Source organism: Trachypithecus francoisi, unplaced genomic scaffold (assembly GCF_009764315.1).
Source record: "Trachypithecus francoisi isolate TF-2019V2 unplaced genomic scaffold, Tfra_2.0 Lachesis_group2, whole genome shotgun sequence".
Taxonomy (NCBI): domain Eukaryota; kingdom Metazoa; phylum Chordata; class Mammalia; order Primates; family Cercopithecidae; genus Trachypithecus; species Trachypithecus francoisi.
In genome coordinates, this window is record NW_022681465.1 from 110,595,878 (window position 1) to 110,608,502 (window position 12,625).

The 12,625-nt window shown below is 41.5% G+C and overlaps 1 protein-coding gene across 10 annotated transcripts in view; it reads right to left on the minus strand.

Annotated features, from left to right (window-relative positions):
- Positions 1–12,625, minus strand: part of NSD1 (nuclear receptor binding SET domain protein 1) — a 178,076-nt gene that overhangs the window by 88,076 nt on the left and 77,375 nt on the right. For all 10 annotated transcript variants that reach the window (XM_033180036.1, XM_033180029.1, XM_033180037.1 and 7 more), the window contains 2 exons: positions 9,221–9,393; positions 970–3,526 (listed from right to left, as the gene is read on the minus strand). In XM_033180036.1, the coding sequence (XP_033035927.1) occupies positions 970–3,526; positions 9,221–9,393 (2,730 nt within the window). The remainder of the gene's footprint in view (positions 1–969; positions 3,527–9,220; positions 9,394–12,625) is intronic.

Consider the following 12,625-nt stretch of genomic DNA (forward strand, 5'->3'; position numbering starts at 1 on the left):
ACAACACTTGGGTACTTCTGGTATTTTTATTTGTTCATAATCCTCACTCCAATAGGGATTTAAGACCTTCAAATAAGTACTGTAGAATACTTGGCAGTTTTTTCAAAAGCACATATGCTTCATCAAATTGTCCACACAACAGAAGGACCTCTCTTAAGTAGTGGTCAAAGAAAACCTAACATCCAGCCAGACGCGGTGGCTCATGCCTGTGATCCCAGCACTTTTGGCAGGCAGATCACTTGAGTTCAGGAGTTCAAGACCAGCCTGGCCAATGTGGTGAACCCTCATCTCTGCTAAAAATACAAAAATTACCAGGTATGGTGGAGGGTGCCTAAAGAAAAGAAAAAGAAAAAAAAAAAAAAAAAACCCTACCATCAAATAGAGCCTATTTGCTTTCTACAACCTAACAATTGGATTTAAATCCTAGGAGCCTCTCAATTACTTGCAATTACATACTAAGTCCCAAAAAGCTTGGAGATTTTAAAAGGTAAGAAATGGGGAATAGGTAAGGCATGGTGGCTCATGCCTGTAATTCCAGCACTTTAGGAGGCAGAGGCTGGCGGATGGCGTGAACTCAGGAGTCTGAGACCAGCCTCGGCAACACACTAAGACCCAGTCTCAAAAGAAAAAAAATTAAAAAAAAAAAAAAGAGAGAGAGAGGGAAAGACAGAAAGAGACAGAGAGAGAGAGAGAGAGAGAGAGAGAGAAAGAGAGAGAGAGAAAACATTATAGAGATTTACTTGAAAAGATTGGGGAAAAGGCTTCTGGTAAAGCTTAACTTTTGAATATATATGGAAATCTCATCTTCAAAATTCAGACCTTTCTACATAAAACTCCTTCTTCATTAAAGTGATGATTCTTGCCCCCCAGTTTATACTTCACTTTATCATTACAACAGACCAATTTCAGAAGGGCAATGTTTATCAGCACTTTCTCCAATTTCTTTTTATCACATTTAGATGTCCTTACCTGGTTCAGGGAGCTCAGCCTGTGGTGTCAAACTGGGAATTCCTGGCTCCTTTTCCATGTCACCAATGCTGGCACTGGATTTATCACAAACATTTAACCGTGGCCCAACTGAATCTAAGCAATCAGCATGCTTTTGATCTGTCAGTGGTTCCTCAAGTATGCTTGCTGAAGAAGTTCTATGCTCTGGAAACTCATCCCGCCCCTCCTGCACAGGGTCACTAGGAAGTAAGACCCCAAAGGCACACTCAGAGTTTTCTTTCTCTTTAAATCTGTTCATGCGCTTACGAGGTTTAGTGCGCCTTTGGTTTAAACGCTGCCACCGCTTTTTAGGCACCACTTGATTTACACCATTGAGTTCATCATTCTCACTGTTCATTACAGAGTCCAGCTCTGGGCCTTTTCCATTTTCAAAAGAGGGTCCTTTTTCAGAAATTTTACCAGGATCAGATTGCTTAACCTTGTTATCAAAATGCACATCAGAAAAATGGTCACCATCTTCACTTGTTAAGTGGCCCATTATCTGAAGGGGTTCCTCTTTACTAGGATCTTCTGCCCTACCTCTCAACGAACCTCCATGTTCTCGGTCTCCCTGCAGTGCAGCATCAAGAGTCACGCTTGAAAGCTGATTCAGTTTTCTTTTGCGCTCGGTCTTTAATGCTTTACGATTCATTGTGTTCTTTACCACTTGGGCTGAAAAAGCATCTCGCAATTTGGATGAAGGCCTTGATCTTCCACAGTTGCGCCTAGTAACACAGTTTGAACGACTTTTACCAGAAGCAGGGAGATCTCTTTTGTCGGACACTAAGCCAGGTAGGGAAGCAGACAATTCCCCAGATAATGCAGAGTCACCCCCACTAGGGCTAGGATTGGCGGAGTTCTGAGTGCCATCTCCCTTTTTCTCTGAATTGTGTGTGGAGCCTCCTGAAACCAAAACCTTAGAGACTCCTACAGGACTATTAGTAGAACAGTCCCCACGACCAGGACTCCGGTAAGAGACCAGGTTTTGAGCAGTCATCAACCGCTGCTCCTTTGTCTTACTATCATGCATATCTTTCAACATCATTAGCAATGTACTGAATTTGTAGTCTGGTTCAATAGGTATGTGATTCTGACTAGGAGAAGAGAAAAGTAATGGTTTTGATGGCTTTGATGTTCCAGAGTCACTGACATCCTCACCTAAGGATCTGTAAGAGAGTTCCTTCAACTCGGATAAAACATGTTTCACCACTGCAGTTTCTATGTCACTTGAATCCCTGGTTTTCTCATGCATATTGTTCAGTAGTTTTAGACCATCCACTTTCCCACTTTTAGAAATGCTGGCCAAAGGAGAGCCTTTGGTATCAGAAGAGCAGCATTTCAAACTGTATTCATCATTTGTAACTGGGGGATCTACCATAACTGGATTTTCTTTGTGTTTGCACTTTATACTTCGGAACTTGGGCTGTTTGCTTTTCGAATGTAATAGAGCTTGATTTACTGCCCCACCCTTTATTAGTGAGTTCTCACTGGATATGCTTGATGACATGTTGAATTTTGGAGAGAGATCGTCATTTGTAAAATCTGATTGGGGTTTGTGAACAAGAGTAGATGCCTTCAGATCAGAGAGATTAACCTGAGATGTCTCAGTTCCAGGCTCTGCACTCTTAGTACAACCCATTAAGTGGTCTGTATGTGAGTTACTAATGAGAGGCTTCTGTTTTGCTTTTACCCTAGTGTTTGTGGCAGCAAACCTAGAATACTTTATCTTTTCATTTTTCTGCATAGATAACATGTTCTCTGTTCTATCAAAAGCATCTGTAATTTCAAGGACACTGTTATCAGACTCTGAGCTGTGTTCTATGGGATCCAGGTCACTGCTTCCATCATCAGAAGTGGTACAGATACTAATGGAATCACTTCGCTTTTCCTCATCACCTGTTCCAATATAGCAGAGCTTCACTTTTGAACCACACAACAAACTTCGTTGGGGTTTATTCTTCTCTCGAGAACACTTTGAGATCAAAGCACCCTCAGGCAAGCCCAATAAAGTGTCACCATTTGAAGTCTCAAATTCTTTCTTTGCAGTGTTTTTTCCACAGGAAGAAAACAGAAAACTTCCTGGCGCAGTGTTGGACCCTGTGAGGCTATTTGCTATCCTGGAAAGTTCATTAGAGGCCTGCGTATCAGATATATCTCCAGAGATAAAGTTTAGGCCAAGGTTCTCTGGAATCTTTCCCCTCCGTTCATCTTTATGTGCTTCAAATTGTATGTGGCCCTTTTTCACACTAGTCCTTTTTGGATTATCAGAGCTCTTTCTGGCTCGAGATTTAGCACAAGGCTTTTCCTTCTCATCTGCAGAATGTTCAGAATCAAAAGCCAGTGATTTCAAGCAGCCATTAAGCAACAGGTCATGTTCTGACTCAGGATCATTTGTGCAGTCCTCAAACAGCATATCTTCCTCACTGTCCAGCTTGATTGAACCAGGAATACATTTTCGGTTCTTTGACCCCTTGGGAACATCATACTGTTCTGCAAGTCCAACACTGGCTTCCCATTTACTCAAAATTTTCTGAGGAACCTTAAATTTAAAGGAGAAAAAGAATTATCACTTATCAAAGAAATGGGTGGGGGAAAAGGGAGATGAAATCAGAAGCTTTTTTTTTTTTGAGACAGAGTCTTGCTCTGTCACCCAGGCTGGAGTGCAGTGGCACAATCTTCGCTCACCGCAACCTCTGCCTCCCAGGTTCAAGTGATTTTCCTGCCTCAGCCTCTCAAGTAGCTGGAATTAAGGCGCCCGCCACCACACCCAGCTAATCTTTTGTATTTTCAGTACAATCGGGGTTTCACCATGTTGGCCAGGCTGGTCTCAAACTCCTGACCTGAAGTGATCCACTCACCTCAGCCTCCCAGAGTGCTGGGATTACAGGTATGAGCCACCATGCCTGGACTGAAATCAGAAGCTTTTCCAAACCTGTCGGGCCTCCTACTTTATGGAACTAGCCAGGTAGTTAGCACCTGAGCTCAAGCAGCATCTGAATCACCCTAATGAAGCTTCCTCAATAATACTTCTACTAATAAGATTATGTCATTAGTGTAAGGACTGATCTCACAAAACAGTCTACCCTCCCTGCATTTATAAGCACAAAGGAGAACACAGACTAAAACTGGTAACATTACATTTCTAAATTAAAGAATACTCGGCTGGGTATGTGGCTCACGCCTATAATCCCAGTATTTTCGGAAGCTGAGGAGGACGGATCACCTGAGGTCAGGAGTTCAAGACAAGCCTGGCCAATGTTGCCAAACTCCACCTCTACTAAAAATAAAAAATTTAGCCAGACGTGGTGGCAGACACCTATACTCCCAGCTTCTGTGGAGGCTGAGGCAGGAGAATCACTAGCACCCGGAAGTTGGAGGTCACACCACTGCACTCCAGCATGGGGAACAGAGCGAGGCTCCATCTCAAAAAATTAATTAACTAATTAATTAATTAATATGAAGGCCAAACATATGATCAGTTGCGTAAAAAAGAAAGTAGGGAGGCTAAGACACAAGAATCATTTGTACCCAGTAGGTGGAGGTTGTAGTGAGCTGAGATCATGCCACTGTACTCCAACCTAGGTGACAGAGCAAGAATCTGTCTCAAAAAGAAAAAAGAAAAAGAAAAAGCAAGAAAAAAAAAGAAAAGAAAGCAAAAGGTTAAAGAAGATGAATATAGAAAAAACAGGATAAGAGGAATCAGCAGGTTTGATCCACCTCCTTAGGTGACTTGAAATTTGAAATTCTAGTTATCACTAGCCACCTGGCTAATCAATCATCGACTATAAATGTTAAATATAACCTGGATTATAACCAAGCCGTCTCCTAGGCTTCCTCATGTAATCCAGAGCGATGACACTGATGACACATGGGTACTGCATTATCTTTTCTTCATACCTCACAGCATGAAAATATTGAGACTCTGAAATACAGCTAATTTTTCAGACTCTTATTTTCTTCCTTACCTCCACACAACAGGTGTTAGTCAAGATTCTAACTACCACATAGTGTTCACAAATACTTTAATATTTGTGAAGGGGATGTTCTGCAGAGCAAGTAAACATTAAGGTCATTGCTGGGGACGGTGGCTCACAGCTGTACTCCCAGGACTTTGAGAGGCTGAGGCAGGTAGATTACATGAGCTCTGGAGTTCAAGACCAGCCTAGGTAACACAACGAGACCCTGTCTCTACTAAAAATACACACACACACACACACACACACAAACTAGCCAGACATGGTGCATGCATATGGTCCCAGCTACTCAGTAGGCTGAGGTAGGAGGATCACTCGGGCCCAGGAGGTGAAGGTTGCAGTGAGCCAAAATCGTGCCACTGCACTCCAGCCTGGATGACAGAGCAAGATCCTGTCTCAAATTTTAAAAAATACAATAAATAAATAAAATGCTGGGAGAAGTGGCTCACACCTTTAATCCCAGCACTTTGGGAGGCTGTGGCAGGAGGATGCCTTCAGTCCAGCCTGGGAAACACAGGGAGACCTCCTCTCCTAAATAAATAAATAAATAAATAAATAAATAGGCTGGGACACAGGGAGACCTCCTCTCCTAAATAAATAAATAAATAAATAGGCTGGGACACAGGGAGACCTCCTCTCCTAAATAAATAAATAAATAAATAGGCTGGGTGCAGTGGCTCACGCCTGTAATCCCAGCACTTTGGGAGGCTGAGGCAGGCGGATCACAAGGTCAGGAGATCGAGACCATCCTGGCTAACACAGTGAAACCCTGTCTGTACTAAAAATACAAAAAATTAGCCAGGCATGGTGGCGGACACCTGTAGTACCAGCTACTTGGGAGGCTGAGGCAGGAGAAAGGCATGAACCCGGGAGGCAGAGCTTGCAGTCAGCTGAGATCATGCCACTGCTCTCTAGCCTGGACAGCAGAGCAAGGCTCTGTCTCTAAATAAATAAATAAATAAATAAAATTAGCGCAACGCGGCTGGGCACGGTGGCTCACGTCTGTAATCCCAGCACTCTGAAAGGCCAAAATTGGGGGTGGGGGGGTGGTCACCTGAGGTTAGGAGGTTGAGACCAGCCTGGCCAACATGGTGAAACCCTGTCTCTACTAAAAATACAAAAATTAGCAGGGCATGGTGATGCACGCCTGTAATCTCAGCTACTTGGGAGGCTGAAGCAGGAGAACTGGTTGAACCCAGAAGGCAGAGGTTGTAGTGAGCCAAAATCATGCCACTGTCTTCCAGCCGGGGTGATAGAGTGAGACTCCATCTCAAAAAAAAAAAAACAAAAAAAATTAGGGTAACTAGGGGAGTAGCCTTCTCTTACAAAGAAAGGATCAAACTGACAATCTGGTGTCTGTGTGTATATATATATATATATATATAATTTTTTTTTAATTTTTAAACACAGAAACACATACCACTAATGTTCATGATTGAGACTAGAGTAAATCAATTTTCCAGAACCTGAAAGTTCCAATAAACACCTCTGAAAAGATTGGTAACTCTACATACCTAAAGACTTAACACAAAAACTGATACACCCCCATCAGCAACAAGCTGAAACATCTGAAAGGAAGCCATTAACCTCTTTCATCCTAACAACACATACTAATTGTTTCTAAAGCATCAATCGTATGTCGTATTAAATATTTTATACTTATTTCTAATGTTTCCAACAGTTCTATAAGGTATAAGTCATTGTACTAGCTTTAGACATGAAGATACCAAGTCTTTGAGAACTCAAGTCTTAAGTGGCAGACCCTGAATATGAACTCTAAATTATCCTAATTATGATTTTTAAAAATAGTCTACAAGTATTGCCAGCATGGTATCTCATGCCTGTAATCCCATCACTTTGGGAAACCAACATGAGAGGATGAAATTCAGGAGTTCAAGACCAGCCTAGCCAACATGGTGAAATCCCGTCTCTACTAAAAATACAAAAATTAGCCACGTGTGGTGGCATACACTTGTAATCCCAACTATTTGGGAGGCTGAGGCATAAGAATCACTTGAACCCTGGAGGCAGAGGTTGCAGTGAGCCAAGATTGTACCAGTGTAGTCTGGCCTGGGTGACAGAGCAAGACTCTGTTTAAAAATTAATAATAGGCCGGGCGCGGTGGCTCACGCCTGTAATCCCAGCACTTTGGGAGGCCAAGGCAGGTGGATCACAAGATCAGGAGATCGAGACCATCCTGGCTGACGTGGTGAAACCCCGTTTCTACTAAAAATATTTAAGGCCGGGCGTGGTGGCTCAAGCCTGTAATCCCAGCACTTTGGGAGGACGAGACGGGCGAATCACGAGGTCAGGAGATCGAGAGCATCCTAGCTAACACGGTGAAACCCCATCGCTACTAAAAAATACAAAAAAAAAACTAGCCGGGCGAGGTGGCGGGCGCCTGTAGTCCCAGCTACTCCAGAGGCTGAGGCAGGAGAATGGCGTAAACCCGGGAGGCAGAGCTTGCAGTGAGCTGAGATTCAGCCACTGCACTCCAGTCCGGGCGACAGAGCGAGACTCCCTCTCAAAAATAAATAAATAAATAATAATAATAATAAATAAAAATTAGCCACTGTAGTTGTACATATCTGTAGTCCCAGATACCCAGGAGACTGAGGCAGGAGAATGGCTCGAACCTGGGCTGCAGTAAAAGATGACTGTGCCACAGCAGTCTAGCATGAACAACATAGAGAGACCCCCCACATCGAAGACTAATAATAATAAATAAAAGTATTTAGACCCAGGGAAGTATAAAACACCAAACTAAGAACTATTATTTCTCCTTCTAGAATTGAATATAAAAGAATATCAAATCATAGAGACAAACAGTAGAATGGTGGTGACAGGGGATGGGAGAAGGACAAATGGGGAATTACTGTTTAACAGGTTAAAGAGTTTCAAATTTATAAGATGAAAATAATTATGAGATGTTTGCACACCATTATGAATGTATTTAAAACCATTAACTGTACATTTAAAAGTGTTCAAGATACTAATTTTTATACTATATATATTTTAACACAATAAAAAAGCTGGAGAAAAAAAGAGTATTAAAATAAACTGGTATTTTTCTAAGCCAAATTTAACATAAAACATCAAGCAAAAGAAAAAAAGCCACAACACTGATGGTTGAAATATAACTAGAGTAGAAACTTTAGACTTAAGCACTGAGAAACATAAAAAAGAAAATTATTAAAAACCTTATTGTTCTCGGTGGACACAGTGGCTCACGCCTATAATCCCAGCATTTTGGAAGGCTGAGGCGAGTTGATCACCTGAGGTCAGGAGTTCAGGACCAGCCTGGCCAATATGGCAAAAGCCTGTCTCTACTAAAAATACAAAAAGTAGCAGGGCGTGGTGGTGGGCACCTGTAATCCCAGCTACTCAGGAGGCTAAGGCACAAGAATGGCTCAAACCTGGGAGCCAGAAGTTGCAGTGAGCCAAGAGCATGCCACTGCACTTCAGCCTAGGTGACCGAGTGAGACTCTGTCTCCAAAAACAAACAAACAAAAAACTGTATTATTCTCATTAATAGAAATAATTATTCCAAGGGACAAGAAGCAGAATATTTCATTTCATTTTAATGATCACTTTCTTCATGCATAAAATATAACAAAAGAATGGTCATGAGTTGTCATAATTTTCACTACTCTGAGTGACAACAGTAAAGATAACTAAAATAATTCATCAAAAAGTTGAGTATAAATATGTCACAAGCTAGCCTCAGCCCACTGGAGGAAAAAAACAAAAAACAAAAAACAAAAACCTGCATCTGCTCCCTATTTTCTCACAGATATTCTACTACCAAAGGAAATAACTTACATTTCAAAAATATAACGCTTTTTCCTTGCCTCCTCTTTGGTAACTCCCAAGTCGATAATCATTTTTAAAAGGCTGGGCCAGGCGTGGTGGCTCACACCTGTAATCCCAACACTTTGGGAGGCCAAGGCAGGCAGGTTGCTTGAGCTCAGGAGTTCAAAACCAACCTGGCCAACATGGCAAAATCCTGTCTCTAATAAAAATACAAAAGTTAGCCAGGCGTGGTGGTGCTCGCTTATAATCCCAGTTACTCAAGAGGCTGAAGCACGAGAATCACTTGAATCTGGGAGGCGGAGGTTGCAGTGAGCAAAGATTGCACCACTGCACCCCAACCTGGGAAACAGAGCAAGGCTCTGTCTCGAAAATAAATAAAAGGTTATTTTCTTTCTTTTTTCTTACTTGCTTCTGTCACTCAATAAAAAGCCTTTTTCTTTTCCTACCTTATGCCTATATCCTTTTTCTTTCTGTTTCCCTCTTCTCCTAAGGACAGGTAGCTCTTCGAATTGATGTCTGCCTTCAAACATGACGATTGCTTTTCCAGCCACCCAGGCTCTCTCAGAAGGATCTCCAAAAGCCTCCACGTAGTACTGCCGATAGGGCCTCCGGTTGGAAACTAGGCAAGGGTAAGAGAACCAGAATCATTAATCAAAGAAATTACTTCTCATAATTAAGACAACAGCCACATCATTGCTGCCAGAGAAGACTGTTTGGAAACAACTAACATGCCCACTGAACTAGACAATCTGGAGTAGATCATACTCAAGGAAAATTTTAAGTATTCTATATGTGTTGCAAGAAAATACACAGGAGGTTATGAAAGAATCAGTAGTCTAGTCTGATGATGTGATACAGCTTCAAAACCAGTTAAATGTAGATTAACTACAAAGAAGAATTCAAGACAGTAGACAGGTAAGTCACTTTCACTATCAGTCTATAATTTCATTGTTCCAAAAATACAGAAGACATATAATAAGCCCACAGCAACAAAAATATCAAAAAAAAACCCCAAAAAACAACAAAAAACAAACAAAAAAAAAGAAAACATGAAAAACACTAGGCTAAAATACAAAGAGGAAGAAATGTTTCAGCAAAGCAACATGTATGATCTGTTAACATTTATAGTGTAGTTACTCACAGACAAGCACCACACAAGGTGCTTTGCATGGATTCCTCCCCACAACCAAACCCCCAAAATGATGTATGGCTTTGATATTTTAGACATAGTAAGTTCAATAACTTCAGAGAGAACAAGTGCATGGTCAAACACTGGTTTTGCAAAGAAAGTGAAATATGGTATTTCAAATTAGGGAAATTTTAAAAGAAAACGGAAAGCCTACCAGTAATAAAACCAAAAATAAATCCAGTTTAGCCTATAATTTCTTGGTTGTCTAAAGTTCTATACATACAATTAAAAATATGAAAATGTAAATCCTATACAGAAAAGATTATAATTAAATTCATCTAGTATGTGTTATCTTCCCACACATTTACAATTTTATTAGCAACTTCTATTACATTAAAAAGTGTCACAGAGAGGACAACACATGTTTAACAATTTGTCACTTTTAATAAAAGGAAATAAAAATCATTTCATATGAAAATTCACTTTAACTCACATCTAGTTCCCTTGTAACAACCACATCTTGTTTCAAAACACAGAAAAGAATCCAAATAACCTTTGGAAGAATTATGGAATGACTACTTCCTTCAGAATGAAAAATGAAAAAAGAAAGACAAAGGAAAGAAGGGATTTATAAACTGAACTGTCAACGGTAACTTCTGGTTTCAAAAGTGTACACATGGTAGTTTTTCTATAAAAACATAGCTTAATAATGAAACTAAAACTTAGTTAAATTTTGTGTTGTCTGGTTCATTTTAAAAACAAACTCCGAAAAAAAAAAATGAACTCCTTATTTCCCACCTACTGAATTAAATCCTTCAATAAAAATCACCCACAGGAACTGGAACTGGTTAATACACACATGTGTGTACCTTCATAGAGGTTCTTAAAGTCAGTTTGAGAAATAAATCACTCTCCCATGAATCAATACATTGAATTGGCCAGGTGCAGGGGCTCACACCTATAATCCCAACACTTTGGGAGACAGAAGTGGGAGGACTGCTCGAGCCCAGGAGTTCGAGACCAGCCTGGGAAACATAGCAAGACCCTATCTCTACTAAAAATTAAAAAATTAGCTGAGGATGGTGGCATGTGCCTGTAGTCCCACCTACTTGGGAGGCTGAGAAGGGAGGATCACTTCATCCTAAAAGGTCAAGAATACAGTGAGCCATGATCACGCCACTGCACTCCACCCTGGGCAGTACAGCAAGACCCTGTCTTAGAAATAAATAAATAAATAAATTCAATTAACAGATAAGAACTTCTGATGTGCCAGTAACGTGAGGAAGAGAAAAAAGTACTCACTGTCTGACAGGTAAGTCATATATAAATAGATGACAATACAAAAGGCATGACAACTGAAAAAATAAACACTCATTTCTTAAATAAAAAAAAAAAAGTAAGTGGGAGAAGACAAATGAAATACTTGAATAACTTATTATTATTATTTTTTTGAGACAGAGTTTCGCTCTTGTGGCCCAGTCTGGAGTGCTATGGCACGATCTCAGCTCACCACAACCTCTGCCTCCCAGGTTCACGCGATTCTCTTGCCTCAACCTCCCGAGTAGCTGGAATTACAGGCATGCGCCACCACACTCAGCTAATTTTTTGTATTTTTAGTAAAGACAGGGTTTCTCCATGTTGGTTAGGCTGATGTCAAACTCCTGACCTCAGGTGATCCGCCCGCCTTGGCCTCCCAAAGTGCTGGGATTACTTACAGGTGTGAGCCACCGCACCGGACTGAACTTTTTTTTTTTTTTTTTTTTTTGAGACGGAGTCTCGCTCTGTCACCCAGGCTGGAGTACAGTGGCCGGATCTCAGCTCACTGCAAGCTCCGCCTCTCGGGTTTACGCCATTCTCCTGTCTCAGCCTACAGAGTAGCTGGGATTACAGGCGCCCGCCATCTCGCCCAGCTAGTTTTTTGTATTTTTAGTAGATACGGGGTTTCACTGTGTTAGCCAGGATGGTCTCGATCTCCTGACCTCATGATCCGCCCGTCTCGGCCTCCCAAAGTGCTGGGATTATAGGCTTGAGCCACCGCGCCCGGCCAACAACTTTTAAAGTTAAACAGTTTGGCCAGGTGGGATGGCTGATGCCTGTAATCCCAACACTTTGGGAGGCTGAGGCAGGCAGATCACCTGAGGGCAGGAGTTCGAGACTGGCCTGGCCAACATGGTCAAACTCTGTCTCTACTAAAAATACAAAAAGTAGCCAGGCGTGGTGCAACATGCCTGCAATCCAAGCTACTAGAGAGACTGAGGCACGAGAATCGCTTGAACTCAGCAGACAGGGTTTGTAGTGAGCTGAGATCATGAGATCACACCACTGCACTCTAGCCTGGCTAACAGAGTGAGACTCCATCTCAAACAAACAAACAAAAAAAGTAAACACTTAAAGATAGAATAAAAGATACAATTATGGTATGAGAGCACAGAACCCTCAAAGGCATGAATGAATAAAACAAAACAAGACTACAAGAAGTTCAGAACACTATGTCATAAACTGCAAGAAAAGGGAAACTAATCAAGGTTGGGCAGCAACCAGACTTGTAAGAGTTTGCATGGCATGTTATGACCTTAGCCATTGCAGCTTCGACTTTTAGCCGGGCGCGGTGGCTCACACCTGTAATCCCAACACTTCAGGAGGTTGAGGCAGGTGGATCACCTGAGGTCAGGAGTTCAAGACCAGCCTGACCAACATGGTGAAACCCTGTCTCTATTAAATA